Source organism: Gallinula chloropus (genome assembly GCF_964237585.1).
Source record: "Gallinula chloropus genome assembly, chromosome: 11".
Lineage (NCBI taxonomy): Eukaryota > Metazoa > Chordata > Aves > Gruiformes > Rallidae > Gallinula > Gallinula chloropus.
Genome location: NC_140096.1, coordinates 18,603,627 through 18,619,903, shown reverse-complemented (window position 1 = coordinate 18,619,903; position 16,277 = coordinate 18,603,627). Strand labels below are relative to the sequence as shown.

The 16,277-nt window shown below is 41.8% G+C and overlaps 1 protein-coding gene across 1 annotated transcript in view; it reads right to left on the bottom strand.

Annotated features, from left to right (window-relative positions):
* MTM1 (myotubularin 1) overlaps positions 1-11,065 on the bottom strand; it is a 39,676-nt gene extending 28,611 nt beyond the window's left edge. The window contains exons 1-3 of the mRNA XM_084269135.1: positions 10,934-11,065; positions 909-980; positions 15-87 (exon numbers count right to left, since the gene is read on the bottom strand). Of these exons, the coding sequence (XP_084125261.1) occupies positions 15-87; positions 909-971 (136 nt within the window). The 5' untranslated portion in view covers positions 972-980; positions 10,934-11,065. The remainder of the gene's footprint in view (positions 1-14; positions 88-908; positions 981-10,933) is intronic.
* Between the last annotated feature and the right edge of the window lie 5,212 nt (positions 11,066-16,277).

Sequence of the window (16,277 nt, the reverse complement as noted above, 5' to 3'; positions counted from 1 at the left end):
CTACAGCTTCATACCTGTAACTCTAGTCTCTCCTGGCAGACGAGGTATTTCTTCATTTTGTTCCCAGTTAGTTCCATCTTTTAGAGACTAAAGAAAGAGAAACACAATTTAAAGGTCAAACAGATCTGAAATAGAAGTATGTTTTGGTCTTTCTCCTTCTAAAAGAATAGTTGACTATATTTACATTAAATTTCTAGCCTGTCAGTACCCTGAAAGTTTTGTACATTCAATTTTCCACATACACTGGGCTTGGAAGAATAAACAAACTGAAATCACTTAAACATACACAATCTAATTTTTGATTTTCCCATGTTCAGTAGTTTTTAAGAATGATTCCTAAGAAAATATTTTTTTATTAATTGAAAATATTTGTTATTTTTAACAAAGTGTTTAAGAAGCTAAATAAAACTTTAGTTTCTGTTTGCTTGTGCAAAGCTTACGTTTTCTTTAGCCAGGCAGCATCAAAAAGCAGAGGGGAATTCCATTTAGATTGCTTTAATGTACTTTCCACTTTAGATAAAAATTTTAAAACTGAGCCTGTCAAACACAACTAAGTATAACCTATCAACTTCAGGACAAAATAAGTGTCAAAAGTTTTCAAGAATGCCACAGAATATTTCAATGCACAAAGCAAGGATACAGGTCAGTGTATCAGAATCAACTTTAAGCAGGCTATCATAATTTGTGATACAGAAAATATTTGACCCATCCACCCTGAAAGATATTTAAATCAACTCAGTTAAATGCATTAGAATTTTAGCAACAAAAATATGTATATATGTTCAAGTAGTATGTCATCCAAATCCCCTACTCACTCAATTTTTCTACCCAAATATGAAATACGAAGTTCTGTGGAACCTCTGATGTTAAAAAAAAAAAAGCCACCATGAAAAAAAGCTTACACTCACCCTTTTACTTGAGGAATTCTCCAAGGAGTTTGAATTATATTTGGGTGTTGATGATGAGGCCATACTGGGTATCTGATGAGAAAGAAGAATTAGAGATTTAAACTTCCTCCTGGACTACATAATAGCTACAGCAGACATTTTAGTCTGTGGAGGTCCACAGGTAAGCATCAAGGGCTTCCAAGAATGCTTTGCAAGTTACTCTTAATTAAAAAAGTTACCCAATGCCTTGTAATTGATGGTCACTATTTAAAAGCACCCAAATCTAAGAAGAAATTCATTACTAGCTCTGGGATTGGTCCCTATTATAAGGAATATTCTGACTCAAGCTGTATTTGGGAATTCAGTTGTTCACATACTATTATTAGTTCAGTCAATGGTCATTAGAGTGCTTGTTTTAAGCAACAGGATACACATACTATGAAATACAACCTACTTGGAGCATTTGTATTAAGACTTTTAATTTAGGACAACAGAAAAAAACCACAAAATTATAGCATAGCTCTTGAAATCCTGAGGAACACTCAAGTGTTTTATGTTAAAAAAAAAGGGGGGGGGGGGGGGGGGGGAAGGAGAGAGGAAGAAAGCAGGAGTTCCACAGGACTTCTACATTTAAAAACAACCCCTCGTTTCAGTAACTGAACCTTCAGCTGGCACACCAGAAGGGGGAGCGTCCAGCCTTCTGGTCCCAATAGCCTTGATACGTTTAAAGGAAAAGAATACTGATTAAAGGCAGAATCGCATGATACAGGATTCATCATCTTAATCATTTCCTGACATGGCACAAGGGATGCTGAGAACAAGCGCTGGGGAAGTGCTGGTACTTGAAGGTGCTTCAAACAGCAACTTGCAACTAAAGCTCCCCTTTGCACAAGCCATCCATCCAGCCCACAGACACCACCCAGCAGCCCCAAAGAGTTTGTGCCTGGTCCTTTGGGGACTGGGTGGAGGTGATTACAGATCACAGGGTTTGCTTCTCTTCCATAAATGAAACGTTGTAGCTTTAAATAAGCACTTTATGTCCCCTCTCAATACTGAAAGAACTTTGCAGGGATCTCTCTGCACCAGGATAGCTCAGCCCAGGCTCACAGTGACACTGCAACAGTCCTACACAAGCAATAGCAACACAATTAAACTGCAAGAAACAAAAAGCTCTGAGGTTACCACACAGGACGCACACGTGCCTGTGCAGGAAGAGGGTAAAAACCCACAACCTGAAGTTCCACAGGTTTGTTACCGCCTTACAGTGCCTGAGTCTTCCACACCTCAAAGAAAACATGACAAACCTGACATCATGCTTAAAACTGTCATCTTCAGTGATACAGCTTATCAGTATGAGCATCACATCCCTCCACAGAAAAGCTTTTGCAAGACACGAGTTGAATGCTTTGAATACAAAAAAAATCTTAGAAGATGAAGATGTTTTCAGTTTTTCCTTGCAGTATCTTACACATAATATTACATATTATAAAACTTGGGGTAGATTTAACTTTTTCTCTATTGCTACATTAACTTGTGAACATATGTGTTCACATTACTTTCCCTAAAGAAATTTAAGTTTTCTAATAACCAGATATCTATAAGAAAAAGGTGTATTTGCCCAGAAGCTTGGTTTAAAATGTTTTCCGTATGAAGTGGGTTTTTTTTCATATTTTAAGTGAGAAATACCAGGTGAAACAAAGACACAGCAGCCCCAGTTTTCTATGTCAGCATAGAAAATGTTTTTAACTAGAGCCCACATAAATTTACATTAAGGTTGCCCCAACCATGAGACATAAGTGAGCACAAACAAGCCCTAGAAAAGTGAGTTTTCAAAGCAGCAGCAGCCCCAAATAGATGTGCACTGCAAAATGGAAGCTTTGCTGCAGCAGGTACAGACACACCCAAGCGAGCTGGTGATCCTGCAGCCACAGGCACTCCACCAGCAACACCACAAAGATGAGCTTCAGCAGAGGTCAGGGGAGCCCCCAGCACCCTGGACACTCACCTCTGCCAAACTGCTGCTCAAGCTCCTAAGAACAAAAGTCCTTTGGGGCATTCCTTATACCTTTCAACACTCCCTCTGGTCACACAGTAGTCCTGCTGTGCAGAGGCAACAGTATGAAGTGCTTCAAAAGCCTCCTGAGCCCTCCTTTGCTTTCTAGATTATCTCCTCCCTTAGTGCACATCCATTAAGTTTTGGCTGAGCCACAGCATTACATGAGGTGAGTTATGATTCTGAAAGAATCCTCTGACTCCAGAACACTAACTTTTTTAAACTTCACTGTAAATTAAAAGCAATATGCAGAGATCTTTCAGACTCTCAGGAAAATTCCCCTTTGCAGAACCCGACAGTACAACAGGACAGCACTGGCCTCCCCTGCACACTGTCACCACACAGGCACACGGTGTCCGTGCAGCTCTTGGGACAAACCTCTGTGTGTGTGTTTGTGTATATAGCCTTACTCCTTACAAATTTCCCCCAACCCTCCTCATTTCTTTAGACACACTCCACTGTGGAAACTAATTCACTCACTGACCTCAATTTCTATAGAATTTCGTTACAGAATTACAATCAACTACTCTGTTTCATTTCCAATGCTTTAGTGATGCAAATTAGACTTCAGAGCTAATTAAGTTGAAAAAATGTGTATTGAAGGTAAGGTGTTATCTGGGGTTTTTTTCAGTGCAAACATTTTCACTAAAATTAATGCAAGTTATTTCATCAGTATATAAGTGAAGTAATTTTTTTAATGCTGCTTAAATTTTGCTTTGAAATCCAAACACACTTTAAAAACCTAAATACTAATAAACCCACACTTCCATTATTCCTGTAGTAAACTATGGTCAAGTATCAAAACTTTACATTACAGAACACCCATTAGACAGCATTTTTGGACCCCAGTACAAGACACACATTGATAAACTGCAGCAAGATCAGCAGAGGGTAGCCAAGAGGATGATGACCTGGAGCACCTGCCCTAAAACACGAGGCTGAGGGAGTGGAGAATCGTTCAGCCTGAAGAGACTGACAGTTTCACAGTTACCCATCAGTGCCTTTGAGATGGTTACTAAGATGACATGGCCAGGGTCCTCAAAGCAATTAGTGATGAGAAGACAAGAAACAGAAATTAGATTCCAGTGTGATTTTAAAAAACCTAACAAAAAATGCACCTATTTTTGCTGTCAGGCAGTGAATACAGGCCCAGTCTCCATCCTCAGAGGTTTTTAAGACTCAACAGAACATATCTTTGAGCAACTGTGTCTGATCCTGATTTGAGCAAAGGCTTGAACTAGAGACTTCCTGAAGTCCTTTCCAACTGGAGTTACCCCATGCTTCTGTGATCTTCAGGCAACAGACAAGATTAAGTTCTCGTTTAAAACTACCCACCAACCAAGAACACACCCTCAAAGAAGTGGACTCTTCTATATCAAGAGAGCAAAAAAGTTTTCAGAAACATTTAAAATTTACATGAAAGATTTCCTTCTATAATATTATTCCTTTTTCTGTCAAATTGTAAAACCAGCTTCTGGCAACCTCCCAAAGTAATACTGCCATGAACACTTCAAAAACATACTCCATCATAGTCTTAAAATAGCTACAACTTTCTCATTATCATGGAGCAGCAGTGGTCCTTCCACACAGGGAGAAATCTTGCAAGTAGTTTTCCACTGCAAATACATTTTATGCCCCAGTATCACCCGTATCTACTTCTGTACTTGCACAAAAGCTGAAAGCTGAACAAACCTGATGTTCTTCAGCAGCCTGATAAATACAATTATTCCACAAATTTAAAATAAATCAGGCAGCTTTGTTTATGATACTCTGCAGTTACAAACAGTTGAAGATTCTTCCCCAAATGTAGAATAACAAGGAGACAAAGCCATTTTATCAGCCTTAACTTGAGCTAATAAACAAAGCTTTGTTACAGTTACCAGAACTTAATATAGTAACACTACCAAGAAATGTAGGCTCCAGTGATCTTACAACAACAATTCAACTACTTGGGATCTGTATTTTCATTAAATATTATATTTAGACCTCTGCTTCCTAGGATTCATGGGAACAGAGGCACAACAACATCGGACAGGGTAGCTACCAAAGGACAGATTCGGAAGTCAGCTCAAGGATCTACCTGCTCTTTATGAATAGATGCTGACAGACACCAGCACAAGCCCACACAGCAAATCTAAACAAACAGTGAAACATATAAACGAGCTTTTGAGGGTTAAGAAACCTGAAATGATCAGCTACTCTTTCCTTCAGGTTCTCCACTGCCAACAGGTTATAGAATGTCTGCAGTGCTGTTTAGAAAAACCACCAAGACTCTAATAAGCCATGTTTAAATTGACAACAGCCTGATGAAACTAGTTCTTATTGTTTATGACCCAGGAACAAATTAAAGCTCATTTGAGATTTTGCTGATCCTTTTAAGGCCTCAACTTCACACCAGGACCACACCAAATACTACATAACTGTCATGCATCTGAACCACGCTTGTGTCGACTCATGATCTTCACACATCTTGTGCCCAATCACAATATACCCTGCAACTGACAAAGGTTCACTCCCACAAACATCTGAGATCAAGTAAACTGCACCAAGTAAACTGTAGCACCACTCTTCAGCTATTTACTATTTTTGACCCTGCATCACTGGATTAAAACTTGGGAAAAACACACTTTTCAAATTTGTACCTATATCAATCATTTGGAGCAACAATTTTGACAGCACTTCACAGAAAAGTCACGTTTTTAACTTTGCATTGTCTATAATGTTCAGTATGTTAATCTGGGAAGATTGAGGATATTAAACTGCTAAATTACCACATCCAGAAGACATTTACAGAATATACTGAGCAAGAGGTAAACACGATGAAAAACCATTAGTGGCACATATTATAGTTGAAACAGTCATTTTATGTGTGTGTGTGTATGTGGGCAACTGGCTGAGCATGAGAATTACGTGCTTTTACCAGAACCAGATTTATTAATATGGTAAAAATGACATGAAAAAGTTCAACTGAACGTTTTCTAGAAGAATTCCCATTTCTGTCACACATCAATAACCACAACACAATGTAGCAACAAAGTTCTCATAATCCTGCTCCAGATAATGATTTGTGCAAGAATGATAAAAGAGACTTCACACCTCCAAGACCTCTCCAGAAAATACAGTTACAAAACTTAAGCCACTTCATTTGCTGTAATTCACAAATCAATTAGAGCCCTTCTAAAAAGTCTTACAGTTCCAATTGGACAATTCTGTGGCACTTGAAAGTGATCAGTGCACCTGGTTAACAATTGAAGATCTGCAAGGGATCTGCCAGTCTGGATAGAAATTAAATATTTTTCATAGTCAGACCTCATACCAAATAATTATTTCAAAGAGGAAAAAAATAGTACTATATTAATAAATAATTTTTCATCTTTCTTGAGATGCAAGTGTAGGTCAGTGTGGGTATACAGAAAAAGCTGCTTGCACCCTCATTTAAACAGAAGATGCAGAAAAATGGAAAAGCAGGTTTATAACGACAATGCATGCTGGTGTTACACAAAGACTGCATAGTTTTGTTTGGTACAGTAACAACCTACAGAACCAGTATGAATACACTGCCTTGTCCTTCACATAATAAAATTAAAAGCATAAAATACAAAGTCCTAAAACGAAAACCACATCTATCACCACTGCAACTGCACAGAAGAGATAATGCATAATACATAGGTTTTCAGAAAGAACATATAGAAAAGAGCAGAACCCTAGGAATTTCTAGGACAGTAGGAAAAATAAGCTAAGACAACCATGAAGAAAGAAGGAGGGAAAAAAAGTATTTCATTCTAAGTATAAAGCAGAAAGGAACATAAATCCTTTAAAAAAAAGAATATGGAAAAACAACAGTCCTGAAGGGTCGGGACAACAACAGCATCTAGGTTAATTCAGCATCCTTAAACACTACTAAATCAGCATTTAATTTAATGAAGTCAGAAGTAGTCATTCATCTCATTAAAGGTCAGTAACATTTTAGAACCAGATATAAAGATACACAAGGATACAAAAGAAGACAGGAGGAAGACCTACAACCATGAAGGCAGTTTTCCAGACATCAGCTGTCCCTAACCAAAAAGCACCCATTAACCAACAAGAAACACTGTGAGACTAAAGTGCTACAGCCAACTAATCAAGTCCATAGAAACAAGTATTTCATACTAGTTTAATCACTTGTATTTTAGCACAAATGATCTATACTCAGTAACAGAAACAAAAATAAGGTAGAAGTTTAAAAGAGGTAAAAGTACCACAAGGCACAGCATTCCAGTTTCAAACAGATAAAAAATAAACTACAAAAAACCCACAGAAAATTCATGTGACAGAAATACTTGTTTATACTTATTTCCAAAGGCAATTAAAAACCCATAAAAGCTTCCTGCAACCTTGCAAGATACCAATGCAGGGGGCTTTTAGAAGCAAACACTTTATTTTTTTTTTTAAACAATCATAGAACAGTTTGGGTTGGAAGGGATATCTTCAACTAGACCAGGCTGCTCAGAGCACTGACCAACCTGACCTTGAACTTCTCCAAGGAGAAGCATCCATCCACCCCTGGAGCATCTACCACCTCCCTGAGCAACCAGTTCCAGTGTTTCACCACCCTCATCATAAAACATTTCTTCCTTACACCTAGTCTAAATCTACCCACTTTCAGTTTAAAACCACTATCCCTTGTCCTATTGCTACAGGACCTATTAAAAAGTCTGTCCCTGTCTTTCTTACAAGCCCCCTATAAGTACTGGAAGGCTGCTGTAAGGTGTCCCAAGAACCTTCTCTTCTCCAGCCTGAACAAGCCCAACTCAGCCTGTCTTCACAGAAGTGGTGCTCCAGCCCCTCTAATCATAATGATACCACTCATGCTCTCTGACCTGATACATTTAGACTGCTTAACTAAGAGATATTAACATTTAAAAGTCATACAATATTGACACATCTCTAGCAATGCCAGTGCAGACAATAGTTACACGTGTTTAATTGTGGCCAGTAGCAACCAGCTGCTACTTGTTACGCAACTGATGGCAAACAGAAAGGAAGACTGATGAACCTGAGAAACGCATCATTTAAACAGGAAAAGAAGGAGGACCTATTAAACCACTGAAGAGAACACTTATGATTTGTTACCATCAGTGTTCAAGGACAAACAATGCCTATGATGCACACCCACAAGCCACCCTTGCATATGAAATCATACACTTCAATCTGCACTTCGTCCAGACTGGATCCTTGGAGTCATCATGGATTGCTAGATCATGGAATCTCCTATTTCTTCTTTACCATCTCAATTACAAGATGCAAAATCCTTCCAAATGCAACCTTTTAGTAATGGAGCCCACAGCCTTACCTCTCATCAAGGGGATCCTCATAATTCTACTGCTCTGAGACTGGATTATGTCACTAGTGGGTCTTCTCCCTTAGTGTAAATGATATTCCCATTCACACAAACTTACTAAATCTACATTTCCCAGGGAAACCATATGAGCTTTCCAGTCTCTCTGAAAGCCTTCTCAATTCAAGCCATAACTAGAACACAAAAAGCATGCCAGCAGTACAAGCACTCCTCAATGGGATTCTGTGCATGTAGAACACATATCACTATTTTTGCCTTCTGCACTGAATTTCCTGAGGCAGTCAAATCCACCACTGAAGCATTATAAAAACGTCTGCATCCTACCAAAAAATGTATCCAAAAAAACCCCCAACCCAAACAACTTGCAATCTGGAGTTAACGTGTTTGCTAAGTGCCAATTCTTCAGAGGGCTTCCCACCCTTAAGAAAATGCACTCCAGAATCCTGATTCTCTGCTAGACTGTGAACACCACACTGTACAACTCAACATGGGCTGCATGTTGAATTTGTTTGCAATCAGGAATGCTCCCACTTCCAGAAAAAGCATTTCCTTGTTCCCTAATGTACTCTGAATTTGAAAGGCCAAATTATCGTCCCCAAAAGACTCAAGGTCAACAGGCATAAGCAAACAACATAATAGCCAAGTGACTGCTACTTCAGCAGCAAATTAGAAACATGCCAGTTGCCTGCCCACTCCTATTTTACAGGCTTGCTATGCCAGGTAGTTATGAAGATATTAGAAGAAAGCCCTTGCACTAACAAAAGCCAGTATCATAGCTTTGCAGAATCATAGAATATACCAAGTTGGAAGGGGCCCATGAGGATCATCGAGTCCAACTCCTGGCTCCACACAGGGGCAGCCAAGTCAGAGGACAGGACTGAGTGGAACTTCCTGACAACAAAGTTCTACAAATGGCAGCAAGTAGCAACTGCCTGGCAGTGCCACCAGATCCTATCCGCTCCTGTGTGTGCTTTTCTTTACAAAGAGATATTGTCAGAAATCAGATATTGAATAAATCATAACTGGAGGAAGTACAAAAAAATTAAAATCTTCAGTATTGTCTTGAAGGGTATTTCTCCTGTCTCCATCTGAGGGTTTTTCTTTTATCATATTCTTAACTTCTCATGGAATTTGACTCCCACTCTATCTTCAAAGTAAATTACAACTTCCAACAAGACCTAACACAAAATTTTGTAACATTACTTTTTCTAATTATCAACCCAGTTGCTTCCTCCTTTCAAATTATATTGCAAACGTAGCTTAGGGTGATATCCCTGGCTTTCATCCTGGCAAGCTTTCTTGTAAAAGAATTTAAAACTCTCTCACAAAGAGAGACTATACGGTAGGACACGTGCCATCATGGACACTAACTTATCTGTTCATAGACTCTGATCTGCTAGATATTTATCACACTTTGTATCACAGTAGCAAGGAAAAGCAGCACCTACTTCAGTGGTAATAAATACAATTATTTGCTAAGGTCTGTTCTTCCAGCAATTGTCAGTTGTCTATTCCTTGTAATTCATACTAACAATTATTTCTTCCCCTTGCACTTGCTCATTGCTTCTCCTGTGTTTGTTCTATGCATAATATCTTTCTCTTGCCATGATTATCTTTTTTCCTAACTTTCTTAATATTTACTCTGGGAACTTGGTTCTGAAGTGAAGGTTCAGCCACGTCAGCTGATTAAAGAAAGGAGTAGTTTTCCCTCTCTGCACGTAGCACTGTATGGCAAGTAGCTGTTAAATCTAGTTACATTAGGTGGCACAACAGAAGCAAGCAGGTTTTTTTTAGGAACCATTTGTCACATTACCTCTAGAATCAGCATTACATCTGTAGGAAACCTATGCCTGAAGGCTGATCCGTGGCTTTCTAAACCCACCCAGCCTATTTTCCTCTACCCTGCATCCCCTGCAGGGAATGTATACCTCCCACATTGTCAAAAGCTGATGTGGTTGACAGGAAAGCCTATGGGATAGCAAATACAGCTTCAAAGTTTTCTATTAAGAAAGCCTTCAGTTGCTCTCTGCTCATTCTTCTTGAAAGATATCCCCTCAGGCCACTGCAGTTCCACTGCTAAAGATTTAACTGATGATTCCACAAGAGAAATGGAAATTCTATCTGTTATATAATGATATACCACATACAAAAAATGACACTGTAACAGTTAAAACAACATCCCTTACTTTCCTCCAACTTTCCTTTGAGAACATATACATCCTCATTCATCTGCTGTTTAGTTCCTTCTTGAATTCCTTCCCTGAACACACGTAATACCACAGAGAAAGTACCTTTCTGAGCTTCTCTTTAAAAAGCAGACTGAGGACTACGATGAAGTCACACACAAACTATTCTTCACTCCAACCCCCAGGAAAGGAGAGATTGGGATTGCCCTGTCATTCATGGGGCAGCACCACACGTCAAAGAGAGCAGACCCAAAAGTAACAGGCAGGTACTTCACCAGGCACAGCCTGATAGTTCAGTATTCCACATGTGCCTATGTGTTCTATGCATTAATGGGTCCACTCACATCACACAGAGCAAACTACACAACCCAGCAGAGGTTACTTCAATCCATTACTTAGATTTTATTGAAAAACACTCCCCCCACCTTACACAAAAGCATAACCCAGACTACTTGAAGACACTTACTTTTGCTTTCTCTTGCTTCAAAGCCTCCAGGTTTAATAAGTCATTTCAGCTGTAGAAAATATATACATGCCCACTTCAGTGTGAGATGAGAGGACAGCACGTGCATTCCTTCAACTTCCAAACAGCATTTGCCTTTTGTGCTGTAGTTGCCCCCTGACAGGAACAGAACAGGTAGGAAGACATTGTTAGCACTGCCACAATATTTCAATTGACATTCTAAAGTTTTTTAAAAAATAAAGGAAGCAAACCCCCAGAATAGTTGCTACTAAAAACACTCTGGATAAAGGAAACAAATAGAACAAGTTCTTTTTGTGGTTTATTTTGTGTCAGGAGATTTGGCATCAAGTAGTTGGAACTGTGAAGAACTTTCTCTCTAAAACTTTAAGTTACAGTTTTGAAATGTTTCTAGTGTGTAAATATTATGCAAACTTTTAAACAAGCTCATGTTCCCCATATGTACTTGGGCATCTTTCTGCACACAGTCAGGCATTTTCACTCTCATCCCTTCCCAAAGAACACCACCATTTGTTTCTTTTCCCAAGTACATTCCAGAATGACTTTCCTATGAATGCTGCTATGTAACTGGGCAAAGTCAGAAGGAAGGGATGATGAAACAAGCCTTACTTTCACCTGATTCAATCCCTTAGAAAAAAAAACAGTACTTGCCTCCTTTAAAAAAAAAGCCATCCACAACATTGCAGTTACTTCTCATTAAACTAGTCTTGCATTTTAAATTGACTATTGCTAGTTAACACATTAACTCTACATAATAAGAATACATTCATGCTAGAGTTTGCTCAACCTCAACGATGCTACAAGCCCATCTCTTCAGCAAACACATCTTTGGGAAGTTTCCTTCTGATCAAGCACAGCATGAGTAACACTGAGAGAAGGGAAAATCCTGCATTTGATTGAAAACATCTCTGTATCTCATCTCTTGTGACATTTGCCACACAACGATGATAGAGACCCAGAAGTTCTGCACGTTAAGGCTCATTGCACCTACCACCAACTGTACAGCCTAGCCTTTTGAACCACCTAAACCACAAATTAACATTAAAAGTAAAACTACAGCAGGAAAGACGTTCTGGTTTTGCTCAGTGCTAATCCTGTATCATGAGGTATCTGCCCTTCAAATATGGTTAATGATAAACACAATATTCATGACTTCTAGCAAGCAGTGAGCACAATGCTGCCCCAAAACAAGCATTATGTGCTATTATGCACTACTTTTTAAACGTAGGCAGTTCAGACCAGCATCTATCGTGACAAGTCAATCTACAGGCCAACAACAAACCACTTCACAGCTATGCAATTTTTCTAACTTTGCCTACGTTGCTTCCTATAGTATCAAGAAAAAACAGGGCTTTCTGTGAAAAGAAAAAATGCCAATAGCCTCCTTGTGCTCTTATTTACACATACACCTGAGAAAAACACCACCACAAAAAAAACCCATCCCCAAAACAACAAAACAACCACCTCAACCAAAACCCACCAGTGACACAAAGTAGGAATTCTGCTTTTTGACCAGTGAGGGGAAACAGTCTATCATCACGAGTCATTTCTTGGTTTAAACCAACTGAAAAGTTTGCCCCGAAATGGAAGGTTTCAGCTTTTCAGCTGCGAACACTGGAACGAGTCACACGCCTCAGAACAAAATTTAAGCCAGTCAGAAACTAATAGCGCAGCGGCTGGCAAGTCTGAAAGCGAACCACGAGCGCCCCAACCACTTTCACATCGCGGGAGAGATGCTGTTTTTACGGGAAAGGTAAAAATTACAGCTCGAAGCCGCCCTCGCGAAGCCGCGACGCCGGGCTCCGCGCTTCAGCAGCGCCTCACGCCCAGCCTGATTCAGCACATCAGGGCGTGTGTCAGAAGCCGAACAGCAACAAACAGCCCCGCCAGCCGAGTGCCACCAGCCGCTGGGCCCCGCCGGCCGCTTCGCTGCGCTGGCGGCCGCAGGTGACTGCCGGGGCCCGCCGGGGATGCGGGGCTCCCAAAGCGCTCAGGACGGCGGGGGAGACCCTCGCAGAAGCCCGCGACAGCCCCCAGACCACCGCGGGCGGCCCGGAGGAAAGCCAGGGCAGCCGCCAGGCGCGCCGTGCCCTGAGGGCGAGGGGCCGGGCCGGAGGGAAGGCCTGGCCCGGCAGCCGCCCCTGCCCGGGCGTACCGGCGGAGGGGGACGGGAGGAAAGGTTCCCCGGCGCGGCGAGGGGCCGGGGCGCGGGGTCAGGCGCGGAGCCCACCGGGGCAGCCCCACTGCTCAACCGGGGCCCCACGCAGACTCACCGCGACGCGACCGCCGTCGCCGCCGACCCGAGTGCGGCGCCGAGCGCTCCCCGCCCCGCCCGGACCCACCTCGCCCGCTCACGTGACGGGCCGACGCCCGCACCGCCCCACGGGGCGGCTCCCCGGGGCCTGCCGGGAAGTGTAGGCCGCGGGGCCTGCCGGGAAGGGAAGTAGGCCGCGGGGCCTGCCGGGAAGGGAAGTCCCAGAGGTTCTCGCTGCCCGGGGGCGGTGGCGGGAAGGAGTCGCCTGAGGCCGTGAGGGAGGGGCGGGGGCGGCCCGCCGGCGGCGCGGAGCCCTTCACAGCACCGTCCCTAGCCAAGCAGAGCGTCCCTAAACGCAACAGCCAGGGAAAGGAGAGGAGGGGAAGGGAGGGGAGGGGACACACGAAGCTGATGATCGATGGCCCTGCACGATTGGAGACATCCCAGCGGCCCAGGCCTTCTGGCTGCTCCCTGCCTGCAAAATGATAAGCAGTAAAATAGCTGGTGATACCGGTGCCAGGAGGTTTATTCACGTAGGAGTAAAAAAAAAAAATAGAAAAGAACCCCAAACCAAGAACCCCTTATGAAAGGGTGTGTTGCCACCATGCAGAGAGCAGCTGTGCGCATCTAGAGGGCAAGGCGGTGATTCCGGGATCCAATGTTCTCTGATACTATGTGCTCCCAGGAAAAGGGGATTTGTGATATTATAAAACATTTCTGATCTTATAAAACATATTTTTGAGTTAAAACAACTTGTGTCCATCTTCTCCAGTGATGTGGCTGGCTCTAACGTTCCCTTGTCAGTGGATGGCCGATACCACAAAAGATCTGATCAGAGGAAAACACAAAACCCCACAAAAAACCCAAAAGTAACTCTGGGTTCCTTCATGATCCCAGGTGATTAGGAGCTTAACCCAGATCTCACAGTTCCAGCAGTGCCCACCTCACGCCAGCACAGCATCTGCACTTGCTCCTTCGGGAGGAAAAAATCACCATCTGCCAGTTTGCAAGCATCACACCAACAACCATTGCCTCTGCTTTTCTGTATCTTCCTGAAAAAAAAATCTTTCTCCAGTTTAATTTTTCCAGTTGTTTGTTGTCTATGAACAGAGAGTTACTTACACTGTCTGAAGTGCCAACTGTGATCTAAGGTGCTTGGAGGTGAACCATGTATTTATTTGTACCAGCCTTCCTTTCAGAAGGAGCCACAAGACAAACATCTTTACATTAATTTTATTCATTACTTTTAGGTGTCTCCTTTACTATCAACAATTTACATCTGGAATTCCAAAGACTTCAGCAAATCAAAACTAAAAAACCACAAGGGAATTGGGCTGGTGCCCCTTACGATGCAAAAATTGTTTTAAGAGTAAGAAACATTTTTCCACAGTAAGCACCAAAGCGTGTGTTTTACATTAATAATCAGCAGAAGCAAGCAGTGAGCAAAAGTCGAGGAAATGTTAGTTCACCTCCCTCACACAAGACCATCTTGTCTGCTGTCTTCTGGGATGATATGCCTTTGCTTCTGACATCATCCTTTCAGTAAAGGGTACCTATAAAATTCAGTAATGCAAGTTTGAAGCCTTGTTTTGATTGATTTCAGTGTGTTATTTCAAATTGTAATGATAAATCAATGTACTGGGTTTTATATATATGCATTTGCATGTACAGGTATACATTTATTGGTGTACGTGTCTGTGTGTGTGTATATATAGAGGATCCTTCTTATTTGATCATCCATTCAAGGTCTCATTCAGATCACATTTTAAAGCTTTTCTCTAACATCATGAAAGCTAGAATTTATTTTTGCCTTGCTCATTTCTGGCACTTTGTGGCCCCATCACTAAAAGTGCTCTCCACAAATGCTCTCATAAATTTCTTTTCATCAATTTTGCCCTAAATCTTTTCCAACCTTGGCTTGTGTCTCTGTTACCTTCTCATGACTGCTCAGCGGGACTGCACACGGCCAGAAGTGCCCCATGAGCCCCACACCAGCATAGCCAGACGCCCAAAGATGATGTGAACCGTGCTTTGAGCCACCTGACTTGTGATTCACCCGATGGCTATTTGGATCTGGAAGGGCGGTGTTATTCCAGTCCGGTGAGTGGGTTCTGGGGTGTTTAGGCTGTCTGTATTTCTCAGCCTGGTCTTCGTTCTTTTGTATTGCAGCATATGGTGCCTGGGTCGTAATCAGCCCAGACGGCACACAAATACTCCAGCCTCCAATCCCTGGACCATCTGGATAAAAACTGGTTAATTGACAACCCTAATGTCATTTTAAGCTCAGTGTAGCTAAAAGAGTGTCGAGTCTTCTCCCACAAGTACTCTCTACTTTATCTATTACACTATTATCTGCCTGTCTGTAATCATCTTTGACTCAGACCTTTCCCTAGTCCTTTATGTTCACACTGTATCTAAATCTGTCCATATAGCTAAAACTCCCATCTTCTCCAATCTCAATTACCACAACGTCCTTCCCTTTGGCCTTGGAAAATACAACCTTGTCTTGCTCATACATATGCTACAAACACCATTTTCCTGAGTCTGTCCTTTTCGCCGTGTTACTCCTCTTTCCACCCCCACTCTGGCTCCGCCTGCTCTATCATGTTGCTCCTCACCTACGTGTCTTTACTTTGCACTCACTGGCCATTTCCATCCGCTGCCAGGATCAAACTGCAACCGGTCAGCTCACGATGCCAGCTTTCACACTTAAACAGCTTCTTTTCTACATTCTTTTAGCTGTTTTTATTGCCACAGATCCTACCAATAGCCCTGAAGTTACTGATAATTATTCCTCCAAACCGTCTTTGAAACTTCTCTTTCCTGTAATGTCTACGATACAGTGTCACATCTTTATGCTGTCTGTCCTGCCTGTATTCCTGGAGTCTCACGTTTCATACTTTGGAAAACTCTCAGGGCAGGACCATCCTCTGAGCTGATTCTGATGCCTAACAGGGTCTTGCAGCACTGTGGTAATACAAATAATAAATACGCGTGTGGAACAGGGATGCCAGGGAGAACTGAGGTATTATGAGATTGCTGACAACAAAATGCAATTTGGGATTATAACCATAC